Genomic DNA, 16,505 nt, shown 5'->3' with positions numbered 1-16,505 from the left:
GACACACGTGAGGGATACATCTGTAGCAAGGAAATCTCTGCTTCTTGTGAAATGATTAATATCATTGAAATTCGGACTCATAATGCCTTTCCCTTAAAACCTCCAATTTTAATTATCATGAGCGAATTTTGTGTCTAAAGGCCGAATAATAGTACTCTCTTTATTCAAATCCAAGGTGACGAAAGTCCTCAAAGATTTTATTTTGTAGACCCAATGCTGAATTGGCACCTAAATTGGCTAGCAAATCCGCCACTCTGTTCGCTTCCCGAAATGAATGTGAAACCTTAAAATCATCAAAAACTAGAAGCAATTCCTTGATTTGCTGTATACTTTGATCTAGGTGCCATGCCTCCATCTTTCCTCTCTTTCTGCCATTTATAATGATCTCCGAATCACTTTCTAGATGTATTTGTTTACAACCGATTCTTGCTCCTAAGCCTAGAGCCTCCCTGGTTGCCGTACAGTTTGCAGTATTATTTGTTCCATCCTGCAAATGTTTGGCTGCAAATGCAAGTATGTTGCCCTTATGGTCTCTTGCCACACACCCACTTTTGAAACACTTGGGTTTCCCCTGCCCGCCCCGTCAAAGTTAATTTTATTCCAACCAGAGATGTCCCCTAGAGGTGTCCATAACGCCTTCTCCCTCTTAGAAGTTGGATTAACCCCAACAAGCCCATGAACAGGCCGAAAATTGGATCCACTTTTTATTCACCATCTCAAGCTCAACCTTTTCTAGGAGCTGGCTAAGTAATAGATATCTCATTCAAGTTCAACCTTTTCATGAAGCTGGTTAAGTAGGCATGATTTGCTCTCAAAGTTGCTCAACTCATCTCTTTGACTTGAGACTTTCGAAACTTGGCACTAACCAAAGCAAAATAAGGTGTCTATTCTTGCTGCCAAGTAAAAAGAGTGTCCCTGTTTGCAATGGGGCGTGTGTGTTTTACAACACAACAAGGATGCAACAAAAATAATATAAAATGGGGCACGGGTGTTTTACAATAGAAGAAGGGTGCAACAAAAAGGGATATGTGTTTTAGTACTTAGGAAATGCCATTATTAAGTTTCTATAAACTTAGATTCAGCAAAAAAGAGACAAAATTATTTGGAAAAAAATTAATAATTAAAAAAACCTACCTGAGAATATAATTTTGCTTCAAAATCCACTTTAAATATGCTTCGAATTGATTTAAATACTTGCAAGTGACCTTGGGGGAGCTGTGGAGGCTGTTTTCTCTCTTGAGCAGCAAAAGAAACAAAATAAATAAATTATTTTTTACTTATTGACGTTTCTGGGTGTTATATACAGCTGCGACTGAGTTGTTAACTTGGACTTGCTGAGTTTTTCAGAAAAACACAGCGAGTAAATGGTGTAATTACTGGCGAGCATTTCATCTATGTTACAAAATGTGGAACATTTTTAACTGATCTTGCTAACTAATATCTGGTAAATTGTCAATCATATTATTAATTATACTCTATATGGACAAAGGCACATGAACAAAAATTACAGTTCTGATCATCCACAAGAATGTCAGATCATCAAAATTTGTTTGCACTAAAAACTTATTGGATTAATCTACATGAACCTCATGTAAGTAGAAACTATAGTTTGCTTAATTCATTCATCTTGTTTGTTGACTTTGTCATCATCTTTGTGCATATTAATGTTGAAGCCTTTTATCCATTTGCTTCATTGGGTCAACACATGTTAATTGTTCTGGAATACCTTAAAATTCATCACACACCTTATAAATAAAGATTCTTGACCAGAAACATTAAGTCCCAATTGAATGTGATGTGTAATGATGACTGTTTGAAAAAAGATTTCTAACTGTATATGTTACTAAAAATCAAAGTAGCTCAATAACAATCAATATATCTCTTTATATACTATGAGAAATCAATTGCCTAAATTGACCTTGTAAGAAGTTTGCTCCTAATTGGTTCCATTGCTTGAAATAAATATTATGTAGATCTGAGAATTAAAGATGCGACGATTGCTGATCACTTGAACCTATAAAAGTTACAGAAATGTTGTTTTGCTTGTCAATTTTTGTTTATTTGGTTTTTCTTGTTTCTGTGAGAATATTCTTGTAGACTTTGCATTAAAGTTGCATTGTCAGCTTTTATACAAGTTCATGTTTGTATGAAATTGAATTATCTTCCCTGTTTCAGGCTCAGGAACCCACTGTCATGAAGGATTCAAGTTTGGCTGTATTGACTGTGGATGAACCATCACAAGCTTCTTGGCCTACAGAAGTAGTCTTGCTCAATAGTCATCAGGTGAACTTATGAAGCTGGACAATTCACAAAACATTCTGCTCTTATTGCTATGTGCTTGTTTGACAAATTTTCAATAAGTATCCTGGAAAAAACAATTTTTTATTTACATCAATGTTTCTCATCACATGCTGATTCATCATAACGATAATGAAGTAAAGGCAATATGTTGCAGAGTTGGCACAATTAAAAAGTCGGATTACGTTTGTTGGCTTTGGTGCTTCTGATGTTTCCCCCTTGGCATGCCATGCTTTTTTATGTGCTAATTCCACAATACTATCATCTTTACTTACACATAGAGATGATAGGTTATGTGTGATCTGAAATATTGATGCAAACAAAAATACATTAGTTTTACAAGAAGCTTTTCTCATTCATTTATATGGACTGAAAATCTTAAGTTCTTAAAACATTGTGAGGCAGGGTAGAAACAAATGTGGGGTGACGAGGTGAAGGGACAGCGAATTTGGAAAAGGGGTGGAAGCTAGAAATAAGAGTTTTTTCTTAAAGATTGTGAAAATAGGTTTATATTGTGCAATGGGAAAAAGATGTGGTCAAAATAACAACAAAAGACATAAAAAGACATTTGAGGTAAAAAATAAAAGGAGTAAAAAGTGATTGATGTTTGGGAAGAGACAAATTCATTCTAAGGAACAAATGCAGAGGAGACATGAAAACTAGAGAAAGGGTTTAGAGTGGGAAGAGGCTAAAAATATAATGCATGACAAATTGAATTCAAGCTCGGTACCTTTATTGATTTTAGTAGTGTTTAAGAATGGTTGCTAGGAATAGCTCAAATTTTATTCCTTCCCTTTTGAGGTTGAGAGAGAGCTTGTTTATTTAAATCACTTCTCTTAACTTCATTCCATAACTATTACAGTTTTTCACAGGGACTTTGGTGACCTCTAAATGGAGCTTGTGTCTAGCAGTGGGCAAATTCTTAGCGATGCCAAGAACAAAATTCTCAATGAAGTCAAGTTTGATGTTTGCACTATGCTTCTCAATCTTGATGATAGAAGCATACGTAGTCTTACCAATATACAATGTGACATATGAACATTCAATTTTATACTTTTGAGTTGTGGAGAGATTATCTTTGGTCCTTTAGGATACAAATCAAATTCCTAAACTTTCTTCTGAGGTTAGAATGAGGTTGGGTTGTTCTTTTTCCTTAAGATTTTAGACATCTTAATCTAGGTGCCTTCAACATAGGCAAGACAAACAAGGGTGTCCTTTGAGTTTTTAACCACATCGAGAATCTCCCTAGTTTTTCTAGTCTCTTTGAATGCCTCTGAAATGTGGTTATCTTAGTAATTGCAATTTATAAAATCTTAGTCAAGTGAGTTATTTCTTTGAATTGATAAGAGATTTCCACAATCCATAATAATAATGTATAGGAGTTTCTTCCTTGGCTCTCTTCATCCTGATAATGGACCATGGAGTGTGATCCAAAACACCGATGGTAAAATCCTACACAATTTAATCCATGACCTGCCATAGAGTGATTTCTTGTTTGACATGCTCATCATTATAGACACGACAAGATTTTTTTGTAAGCATCTTTAAAACACCTCCTCCTTGAGCTGAATGGTGATGATGAGGTGTGTAACATACGGTTTTCCTAAGTATAACTTTTTGGATCTTGAACTAAATTGATTTCCTATTTAACATGACTAAGATTTTCAACAACTGATTAAAAATTGAAATAAAATCTATTGCTGATTTACCAAGAATATGAAACGTTAATAAACATCTAATTTAATCAGCTGAAGTAATTATCAGATGTATTCATTTAACTACTTCTAGATATTCAACCGAAAATAAATAGCAGATATTCTTGAAAGGATATACAATTTGAAAATCAATGAACTACTTTAACGAAATAACTATTTATAAAGTAAGATGACTTTCATCTAGAAATGAAATAACTAACATACAGAGGTTAAAAGAACATATAGATTTATTTGTGAAGCTTCTTTTAATGGTTGTCCAAGCCTTGGCTTTGGTGAGAGGAGAAGCATTGACATAGGCTTAACCTCCCAGCTGCGAAACATTACTTATCCCACTTATTCTAATTTAATAGAATGGCCCTCCCTACCTCGAGGTCGGGCTTGGGATGTTCATTAATCTAGCCATCAGAGTATCCAGGTGGGTTGAGGTCCCAACAGTTATTCAACAAAATAACTGAAGTGTCTGGACAACGACATAGATCACTTGTTCCAGCAAATCTGCCTAATTCCACCTTGGCCAAGGATTTCAAATTGTGGGTTTACAACCCGATCTCCACCACTTGGCTGGACAACTTCATGAATGGAACATGCATGAGCTACTGCATTATTTATTTATCATGTTATTATCTTATTCTGATAGCATTCTTGTTTATTGTAGATTTTCTGCACCTTCTCACCTATTTTAGGCCATCAAGCCGGTGACTCCTTGGTGCTATTAGATTATATTCACTATGATACTTCACACCTTCTTCACCATATTCGGGCATTTCGACTGGTGAATTCCTTGGTATTCACTTATTTAAAAAAAAAAAAAAAAAATATATATATATATATAAAGTTGTATTTGTTTTATATTGGAACAATCCTGACTGGAGCCATAATAAATCTAGGGAAATTATCCTTTCACATGTAAGAAGACGGCAAGATTATATGCTTAATTCAATACAAGGAAGTCTTCAGACTTTATTTATCAGTGCTATATATTAAAAAAAAAAACAGGTTAAAGAGAGATACGGCAGCCTTATTGCTTAAGTCAAGGATGTAGCTTCTTATGCTAATACAAAGGAAATCGTTGAATAACAACATCGACTATAGGTATAAACTTATGTTCAATACTAATCTGGAAGAAAGAGGTGATAATGGTGTTACAGATTGTATAAAATCCTTACGTGTCTCTGCCCGATTGTATAAAGCCTCGTGTGTTAGATGAATCCACTAACTTTTATTGAATCCCGTGGCAAGTGATCTCAGTTGGCTAGCACAGTATGCACATGTGGATTGTCTCTGCAAATCAAATGTACTAACAGGGAGTTTTTGAAAGCTTAAGGAGCTTGAAAGCCGAGAGAAGGAAGATGTCCGATAGACGATTAAGGAGTCCATAATAAAGAATGAGCCAAACCTTACAGCTACCTTCAGTTACAAGATTATATTCGAAACTTATTCAAATCGGCTAAAAAGAGAAAGAAAGAAAGGAGGAAAAGAAGATGAAAGGTTTTAATATTATTTTATAATTTTTTTATTTTCTCAATTATGTTTGTGTACATAATGGTAAGGTGGCATTGTTGGATTAATGTTTTTAATGTAATGGTGTCATTTTATTATTATTAGCATATGATCTTATCCGAGAATGTAAAATAATATTTAAATGATATTAATATTTGATAATTGTTAAAGGTAAGAACTTATGTTTATTTTACATTGTTTTATTATAACGTTTCACTTTATAGCTCATGTAGTTCCACCATGAAATATGTTGCCAAGTCCTAATAACCTTGCTAGGATAGTTTTAGGTCAAACTTGTCGATTCTGATGATTGGACCATCCGACTATCCCCTTCCGATGACCTCATTTCGCAATGCTTCCCCTCTCTCTTTAGTCTTCATCTTGAATCATTCAGAACAACACTCTCGCCAAGACATCCATTCAAGATTTATAAATTGCTAATTCAAAATCATTATGTGAGCGTTAGGGCTTTCATTAATGTCAAAATAACTAACTTTACATGCTCATCATAAATGTTCAACGGCTATAATTAACTGACTCAATTTCACATGATCCTGAATAGTTCGATACAACGGCTATAATTAACTGACTCACTTTCATATGATAATTAAATTGATACAATGGTTAAAATTAACTAACTCAATTTCACATGATCATGAAGATATAAACAACGGCTATAATTAACTAACTCAATTTCACATTGTTATGAAGAAATAAACAACGACTATTTTAACTAACTCATTTTCACACGATCATGAAGAAATAATTGATTCAACGGCTATAATCAGTTAAAAAATTTAGGGCAAAATTTGGGATGTAACAAGATGTATGTAGTTAGAGGTCAATATAAATAGTTTTTCTATATACATGACACATAATGAAGCCATCAGGTCTTTTATGGAGAAAACTTAAGAAAGGTAGCTTTTAATGAGCTTCTAACTCTGTGAACTCTATGCTATCCATCATGTTGTTTAGATGAGAATTAAGTTCTTCAATTTTGTGAAAACCAATGTAACATTTGTAATCTATATTTGAGAGGGAGAGAGTTATGGGTTTCTATTTAAAGAAATCCATTAGAAAGTTCACTACAATTGGAGAATGTGGGAGCTCAGATAACTCCGTCTACTTCTTCACAATCCATCTTTGAAAGAGTAAAATGTTGATTTTAACCAGAGCTCTTTAAGTGAAGCAGTTCCTTTGTCCACATATCTTTTACCTATTTAATAACACTGTCGGTGCTTTTGTTTTTTATATTTGTTTTAGTGGCAAAGGTCACACCATCTATCATACATTATTTATCTATTTCCATTTAGAATGTATTATTCTGTATGGCTCCTCTCAGCATCTGATGTATTTATTTTGTTATCTTATCATCTTTCTAAACATGCAGAGTTCATTTTTCCAGAAGCTCCTTCTTCTATCTCATGTATTGTGAAATTGTTATGTTTGTTATGAAACTAGTAGTTTGGAAAAATGAAGCAATTTATATTGAAAATCATGCATTTGATTTGTCTCAACTTATCAACTCCTTACAATTAAAGGTGTTAGGAAGGCTTCTAATAGGGGAAACCTTACTTTTTCTTAAGATTGTGCAGCTGCCCAATGTCAGATGCATATTATTAATCCTCTCCTGTTGGTGGATGATCATAATGTTTGCCCTTCAATCTTGAGCCTTGCCTGAAGCATGTGGCAGTGATGGTTTCCATCATTGGATTCTAGATTTGATCTTCATTAGCGACTTGCTGCATGATAGAGCACTCACCCAATAAAACTATTTGAGTTTTATTATTTCTACTCTAATTGCCTGATTTTGGGGTCTAAATTGATCAATCTTACTTGCTTGAGCTAAGTTCACTTTATTTTATTGTTTAATACTTTTCAATATTCAGCACTCTGGTTTCTTTACCCTAGTACTTTTCTGTTGTCACTGGATGTATGTTTTAAACCAGTTGACCTTTTCTGACCAGTTGAGGACATTATATAATTTCTTTCTTCTTTCTTGTGTATATCAGTAGTTGTATTCTGTAATTACTCATTCATAGAGAATATAACCATTGTCTCTGGTTGAATGGAAGTGTCAAAATGACAGAGAGAGCAAACTGTAATTAAAATTGTGTCTTCAAGCCATCTTCAGTATCTTCTTAAGCTCTCATGTTTAATATAAAAAATTTAGACTGCTAGTATAGAATATAACTACAGAGAGATGTGGCATTTGAATCAGATCTGTAGTTAAGTGCCAGCAATAGAATCTTGCCACACTTTATTTCCATGCAAAGAAGCTTGCATCATGACTGCCACAGTTAGCTTAAGGGTGCTGCCACATATATGACCATTGAAAAACATTCCTTGATGGTGATATTAATAATTTTAAACAGTTTTATGAGCATATGGAATAATGTTAAACCATTCTTTCTACCTAAAGGTATTTGTAGAAGGCAATATTTATTCCTTTTTTGTTCTGGTCAATCTAATTGCAAATGGTTCTCCATAAGGCCAGATGGAATCTAGGGTTTGATTAAATGTCAAGATTTTTATTGTCATTCTTGATATATACTTTTGTAGACAGGGAATTGAAGAATCAATGAGTGATGGTAAATAGAAGAATCAGTAAGTGATGTTAAAGCTTGAGAGTATTTTGCTGGGACATCAAATAAATTGTTGTCTGGGAATGCTTTTTTCATTTTGTTGGAGAGTTGAGATTATAATATCATCATTCTTAATCAAACTATGTATTTTAATTTTGGGCTAAGATAGAAACGTTGTAATTCAGGTGCCATCTTCAAAGGCAGGAATATAGAGAGGTTGGCATAGATAACACACATTCAACTACATTATATATAGTTAGTACTTAATTTTTTTGTGGGATTCTTTTAATGATGTGGAATTTGGGAATATTCATAAGAGTCCAGTCCTAATCATCATGATTCTTTTTTCCATGAATGATCATTTCTGTACGACGTTAAACTCATGCTTTGGTGATTAATCATGAAGCAGATGGATTCAGAAAGCACAAAAACACCTTTATGCATTTGATACTGTGTGGGAAGATTTGTGATTTTGTAGAAAATTTATCACTTCAAGCTCTTCACTGTTTATTCTCTTTCTTTGGTGTCAAAGATTTTGGTGAGCATATGACTTAAATCTCTGTCCAACAATTAGCATCAATGCCTGATTATCACAATTCAACATTTTGTATGAATTTAATGGGGGATTCTAAAATGTAGTATTAATTAGATATTTCATTTTATGTAGGACTTTTCTGTATACTGGGGAAGTCTTGAGTCATCACTATCATGCGTGTTTTCATTTAGTGCATTGTGATCTGATCAAAGTAGAAAAGAAATTGAATGTAATGGGGGCTTCTGTACTGAATTATTGTTTAGATATTTTTGGTGGGGTTATTTTGCACAATATGTGAGTGTTTTTAATACTTGAATGTTGAGACTGTTGAATATTTTGTCATTGGTGTCAAAGTTTGATGATCAAGGTTGTACAAAATTTGAAGGATTACTCAAAGTAACCTGGACCTATGGCACGGAAGGTTATATTCTTACAGAGCTTCTGATTATTCATTAATTCTTCATCAGCTACTTGTCTACTTGCCTGAGCTACTTGGTTACTTGAACTGCTCGGTTGTCTGGTTGAGCTCGTTGATTGTTTGGTTGAGCTACATGATTACTTGGTTGAACTTTGTGCTTGTCTGGTTGAGCTACTTGTTTGCATTCGTGAGTTGCTTGTCCACTTCACCCTTCTTTGTGCCAAGTCAGATTGCCACATCATCAGAAGTACTTAATTTATGATGAGATAATGGAAATTACTTCATGCAAACATTATTGGTGAGAGACAGACATTGCATTGGTCTTCCTTATTCTGTCGAGTGATAAATAATTTGTGGGTCCTAAACTTCACTGGGGCAATTTATACAAAAGAGCATACAAAGGTTGTCACTATTCTTTAGACATATATATCAGCACTTATTCATTTGGAGACATTAGGTAGGAAGTAAAGTTTATTCCTTTCATGTACCTGGTGGAATAATATTTTGAGGATGTTATAATATTAAAAACATTGAGAGTTTGAAGACTATATTATCACAGCACATAAAAGAATTCATGGACAGAAGTGAGCATTCACCATATATACTCAATGATTACTGACGAATTCAGAATTTATTATATTCACGAAAGTCGAAGAGTAGCATATATTGTTAGGTAGGAGCATGATGAAGCCCCTTTTTCATGAAAGAGTTAATGGATGGTGTTTTTGAATTGCCTGATGATGATTCTTCCTATTTCTGGGCTGCTACAGACTCTCTTTACATTTCCTGCATCAATTAATGATTCTACATTGAATGAAAAATGCTCCATCCGTTTGTTCCTTTGTGAATAAGCATCGAGTCAATATGTAATATGTGGAGCTGCAGGATCTTTTTTTATTATAAATATAAGCATTTGTGATGGAGCCCTTTTAATTGGTACAATTGATTTCTCACATCTTGTATTCTGAAGATAATTGATAATTCTCCAGCTGTTTTGTTTTGGAGTTATTAGAGCTGAGTATTTTATTGGTGTTAACTATACTCGTTTTGGAACAATATAAAGTCAAGCAGGTGCAATTTGTGGAGGTTGATGTTTTTACTGTGCAGGAAGGAGTCGAGGTTGCTAATGTGAGCTGCATTAACTATTATTGTGGTAACTTAGCAATGAGACAATTTTTGAGAAATTGTGGGTATAGCTGTTGCATATACTTGGCTATAGATTTGAATGTAGGTATCAATGAAATCGAATGAAGGGGATCAGCATATACGAGAGTGATTTTCTTTAGTGGAAAGGAATTAAAGAAGCCTGGTCTATGAAGAAATGATTTGTATGAGGATGTGGAATTGAGTACCATTTTTTGAGATGATTATTTTATTGATATAGCTGTACATATAAGGGATTAAAGTGAAGTGTGTGTTACTAAAGATATTATGTTAGTTTATGTGATTATTTAGTTCTGCATTTTGAGTTGGTGCTCAAATTGAAGTTGGTGCCTCAGCTGATCGGAGTTGGTGCTCTAATGAGGGTTGGTGTTCTCTGAGAGTTGGTGCTCACTTATGTTATTTAGATCGGTGCGTGCTTCATTTATGGAAGCTATTTATGTGCCTTGGTTATTTTCCCAAAGAGTTTTCCATGTGAAATCTTGTGTTCTCCTTGTTGATGTTTGCTCTCTATTTCTTTTTCTCATTTTATGCGGTTTCATTTGTTTAGAAAGTTCAAAATTTTGATTCATACCCTACCTGTCAGTAGCTTGTGTGCTTTTCAGTGTCACCACTATGATGTGGTGATGAAATGATCATTTATGTAAAAGTATAATCATGGTGATGACACCACGAATAATACACTAGTGAAACATGGGTGCCTCACATTTTTTGAGATGAAGATGATTTCGGGACTCAGGGACAATGACGGGGCATCCCTCACCCTCCTACCCTTACCACTAGGACATCTGGAGATAGCAAAGGCGACTAGGAGTTGCTAGGATGTCTCGGGGATGCCCAAGAGTCCCTTGAGAGTCTTTGGGACTTTTGGAAGTCTCTTGTCCCTAGACATCTCAAAAGTGTATTTTTTATATATAGTATTTTCCTCTTAAAAAAAGAAAAAAAAATTATTATGAAAATTAAATAATATAATATTTGACTAATTGTTTTCCTTTGTAAAGTGGAAATTGTATTATTATGGGGTATTAGATATTCAAAATATCACGAAGGTTAGAAAATATGGCTTTTCTCAAGCCATCCCTTAGGCTCAACCTAAACATATAGAAATATTGTTGTCACTTATCTGGATCAAACCTAGCTAATCATATGAAAGAGACTAAGATACATCCTTCAAAACTGTCGACCATATAGGCCTTGAGGAGAAGACACCATATGCCATCACCGCTGCATCACCCAAAAGACAAACATAATAAAAAGAAACTGATACATTTTCAAGCAATATACTCACTAGTAATTGCAAGGATCCTACCCTTAGCATGTCATCTGTCCTAGTAGAGAAAATCTCTCTCATATACTTAGCACTGCAACCACCCGATTAAGGAGAGCCTACCATACTCCAAGATGCCCAAAATTTGAAAAATGTCTTTTACTTTATCCTCCTCTCAGACCTCCTTGTAGAAACCATTGCCATTCACCATCTCCATGAGCTTATCCAACCAATGGAATTTGTTTTGATTGTTAACACCAACCCATTTCCTCAATAGGTCCCTTCCTATGTTGTGCTAGGCTCCCATTGTTCATATTGACAAAAAATGGTTTCTCTTCCACCACTGTGCTAGGCTGCTACATTTTGGGGATATCATTGGGCCAAGGAATGGCCACACCTAGTTCGACCCTCATTAGGACATCACTGTCATATATGAGACCTCAGCGTTCAAAACTTTCCACAAGAGTTACATTTCCAACTTTACCCCTCCTAAGTCTAGGAAGGATGCAAGAAATTTACATTTGATATCCAAGTTGTCTCTATATCTATTGGTAAATACAATGAATTCCCTCCCTAGCACCTTTTAGATGGCCTTTTTAGTTATTAGGTCATGAATTTTTCTCACAGATTGAAGCCTAATGTTAGAAATAATACCCAAAAGGCCATTGGCTTTTGCTACTCTGTAGATGGTTAGGAGTATCTATTGCAAGAGAAATCATAAAAAGGGCCCTAAGTATTACAAAATGATACCTTATCATTCAAAACATTGAATTACTATATCACCTTTGAGATGTGGAGGTGATTAATAGCCAAAGCCACTAATTTTCCATTTGCACCAATAATTTTCATGACAAAAACATCAACACTAACATTCCCACCTTGTTTCGAGCCTGGTAACTAAGATTGTGACAATATTTTCCAACCCACTACTAGTTTATGTCATATATCCACTTGTTTAAAATCAAGGCTTTTGTTCTATTATCTCATCCTAGGATGATTTTACCCACCTGCTTCCGATGCAAATACAAACAACTCTATTGCTAGTTAAGGGAATGTTGAGTTTTGAGTTTACCATGTATCACATTCAATCTTTCCCAATGTGAAATGACATGTTATTAATATTTTGATGTGAGAATGTTAGGTTTCTATATCCTCGAGGCATATGTCGTATCATTTATTAAACAACACTTTCTAGGTAGTTATTCACTTAGTGGTCCATTGGCCGTAAAATTCTTTCTGTCTGCTGCCCAGTTTGCCATTCCACTGACCCCCTTTTTCCTTCTCTATACACGTGGTTGTTGTATATTCTACAAAAAAATTAATAGCTCTAGAACTCTCTCAAGCATGGCATTAAGTTTATAGCTAGGCACAGAGCCCGACCTAACAACATTTATTACTTGGGCCAAATCCCCTTTAATCTAAAGTTTGTTAATCTCCAAGTCTTTGCAAAATAATGATCCTTGGGTGAGTGCATTCAATTTTGCTGCGTTTTTGGTATCCACTTCTAGGGGGACGTCAAACTGACCAACTATTTCTCCATTCCACAACTTGATAATACTTCCAGCCCCAAAGGGGCTGAGATTGCCACTTGAAGCATCGTCAAAGTTTAGTTTATATCATAGATAATTGGGTTCTAACCATGTTGCATGACTTCCTACTTTTCTTGAATCTCTTATCCATCCCCAATAAATGAAGGAATTCTTGGACCATTGCATTGAAACCTCATCTTCTCATCCCAATCAATAAACTTTCCCTTTTGTATTGTCTTGGTACAATAATAATCAATAATAATATATATATATACACACACACACACACATACAATATAGTATATAAACAATTATATATATACACATATACATCTACATACATATGTATTAGTATATAAAGAATTTTATATATATATATATATATATATATATATATATATATATATATAGATATATAGACACATTTTTTTTGGTGAATGTAAACTATTGATTAATATAATCGATAGTTATATGAATTGATTAGTAATAAAATAAGACATTGGCCACAAAAAGAGACGTAACTATCCATGAATGAGCATATGAATTGTATTTGAATGGAAGGCTTTGACAAAATTAGGGACATTACCTTGTATTCTAGCACAAAGATTGTTTCTTCCATTTTTGTGAGACTTTCCTTTCTGGTGTGAGCTTTAGGAAGAGTAAATCTTCTAGCCATAGAGTTTGTGGTAACAAGGCACTTGGCGATTATTTATTTCACCAGGGCTATTGGTCAGAGGCCTTGAAAGTAATTCAAAAGATGGGTTTTGGCTTTGTGGAAGCAATATATGTAAATTATTGCCATATCATTGCTATTATGTAATCAATCTGGTATCCTCATTTTAGAAGCTGGGTAGTGGTATTAAATTATTAAGGATTTATTGATTGCATGAAACAATAGAAAAATATCTTAGAGCTATTTTGGGAACATAATTTCTCATATCTGAGTGGATAGAATACTATTTTTATGTTTGTATTGCTCATGTAAGGCAATTGTTGGTGCATAAAGTTCCACACCTTTGAATCCTTGGGAGAATTCTCAATTTTGATAATTTTGGTTGGTGTCATCGCTGTTCAAGTATTCTGTTTGAAATATCCCCGCCTAATTCAAATGGGGTTCTCTAAGTATTTTCCAAACTAATTTGGCCCCTAAAGCATTGTTCTACCACGTTTGGTTCTTGAGACTAATCCCTCCCCACTTTTTAGGCTTACAAACATTTTCCCCATTTTCCCCAAAGATCAGGGCGACTATGTCCTTTTCAGCAAGATCCTGCAAAAATAATCTTCTCATTTTCTGATTTATTGATTGACTAACTTCAACTATGAGTGCTAAATATGATAGTGTGATGGATAGGCTAGGAAAGCAAATTACAGTTCTTAATATGACAATTCTCCCAACCCATGAAAACGAGCAGCCTCCATGAATTTAATCTCTTATTGATTTTTTCCTTTCAGGATCCCACAATTTGGGGTTTCTCAAACATTTATCTAAAGGATAACCTAAGAACAAGGTAATATCCCTTTCTTAAAGTTGAGAATATTCAAGATCTCCATTTCTTTCCTAGGAGTCATTAGAAAAAACACCTCTGATTTGTTTTGCTTTGCCTCTTGCACTAAGGCTTTGGCATAACGTGATAGGATTTTTTGAAACTCTCTAGTTTCCTTTCTCTTAGTTGCTCAAAATAGCACAATTTGGGGTTTCTCAAACATTTACCTAAAGGATAACCTAAGAAAGGTAATATCCCTCTCTTAAAGTTGAGAATATTCAAGATCTCCATTTCTTTCCTAGGAGTCATTAGAAAAAACACCTCTGATTTGTTTTGCTTTGCCTCTTGCACTAAGGCTTTGGCATAATGTGATAGGATTTTTAGAAACTCTCTAGCTTCCTTTCTCTTAGTTGCTCAAAATAGCATGGTGTCATCTTTAAATTGCTGCTGTGTGACCTGAACACTTCTTGTCATTGTGATATCAAATAGCGTAGCCCTTTGCCCACTCCCAATTGCTTGCCCCAATTGCTTCCACCATTAAGATAAAAAGAAATGGAGACAATGGGCCTCCTTGTCTTAGACCTTTAAGACCTCAAATACTTGTTTTGGTGAGCCATTAGCCAATGTAAAACATCTGGGATTAGGAATGTAAGTAAAGATCTAGTTGATCCATTGTCTGCTAAATCCAAAAGCCACCATCACCTTGCAAACTAATCACCAATTTATTTTGTCATTTTCTTTCCTTGTGTTCAATTCGATTAATATTCCTCTGTGTTCTGTAAAGAATGAATTACCCCTTGAGCTATGATTGCTGCATCAATTATAGACTGCCCTAGAACAAACCCTATTAGTTTCTCAGAGATGATGCGATGATCCATCAACTTTTGGGAGTCATAACTTTTGACTCGGATATGGGTTTTGACTGAAATTTTATAGACAAGCGTGAGGAGTTATTTGGAATGTTGATTGAACCCAGCTCAATTGGTGGCCATTTCGATATTTTTTTGAGAGTCTGAAATATCATCTTGGCCTCTGAAATTAGATTTTTGTGTTTTTTCCAGTTTTTTAGAAAGTTGTTTATGAAATAAATCCGAAATCATATTCTTGATTTTGTAGATTAGTTGGCAATTCATCTTGCCTTAGTTGGGGGCTTTTCTTGGGAAAAATTGAGATTTGTAGGATGGGTTTTGAAAATTACCAAAAATGGAAAAATCTGTTTTTACCAAAAATTTGCCAAATATGGTAATTTTCGAAATTCTAATAAGCAGTTGTTTTCTTTCATTGTAGAGGTAGAGTAGGAGTTGGAAAAGTTGAATGAAGAATCTGGCATTCTGAAACTTCTGTGTTGTGTAATTTTTCGAGTTATTGTTGTGAAGGGTTTGGGCTACATCATTTGGTATCAGAGTGGGAAGATGGCTGGGAGAGGAAGAGGAAGAGGAAGAGGAGGTGTCACTCCAATGCAAAGATTTATGTTGGATATGCAGAGGCAGATTGAATGGCTAAATGAGCAAATGGATAATCAAGGAATGCCAATAGTACAAGGAGAGGACGAATCAGATGAAGAGGGAAATCAGAGAGTTGCTAATCAAAATGAAGAAAATGAAGAACACTTGGAAGGTTGAGCTATGGAGATAGAGTGTTTCGGGCTTTAGAAGGTAAAAATGAAGGGATCAAGATTGAAGTTTCAGACTATGCTGGTAGTCTTAAGCTAGAAGAGTTGATAGACTAGCTAAATGAGATGGGTAAATTTTTTGAATGGAAGCCTATGACAGAGGAAAAGAAGATGAAGTTTGCATGCACAAAATTAAAAGGACATGCAATGATATGGTGGGATAACCTCCAGAAGGAATGAACTAGAAAACAAAAGGAAAAGATCAAAATGTGGAGCAAGATGGAGAAAAAGCTTGGGGAAAAGTTCTTACCCTTGGATTACTCACAAACCCTGTTTCTTAAGTTCCAAAATTTGAAGCAAAATTTGTCTTCTGTACAAGAGTACACAATAAGTTATCCATG

At 34.6% G+C, this 16,505-nt stretch overlaps 1 protein-coding gene across 3 annotated transcripts in view; it reads left to right on the top strand.

The window, feature by feature from the left end:
* The window catches only part of LOC149568450 (sec34-like family protein), a 210,024-nt gene that overhangs the window by 19,700 nt on the left and 173,819 nt on the right, over positions 1-16,505 (top strand). For 2 of the 3 annotated variants that reach the window (XM_089821373.1, XM_089821374.1), the window contains exon 4: positions 2,176-2,283. The exons of the other annotated variant lie outside the window; for it this stretch is intronic. In XM_089821373.1, the coding sequence (XP_089677499.1) occupies positions 2,176-2,283 (108 nt within the window). The remainder of the gene's footprint in view (positions 1-2,175; positions 2,284-16,505) is intronic. 3 annotated transcript variants of the gene reach the window in all.

Source organism: Cupressus sempervirens, chromosome 3 (assembly GCF_028749045.1).
Source record: "Cupressus sempervirens isolate cs-2001-9-10 chromosome 3, ASM2874904v1, whole genome shotgun sequence".
Lineage (NCBI taxonomy): Eukaryota > Viridiplantae > Streptophyta > Pinopsida > Cupressales > Cupressaceae > Cupressus > Cupressus sempervirens.
The sequence above is the reverse complement of the archived record's forward strand: the minus strand, read 5'-3'. Positions and strand labels throughout refer to the sequence as shown.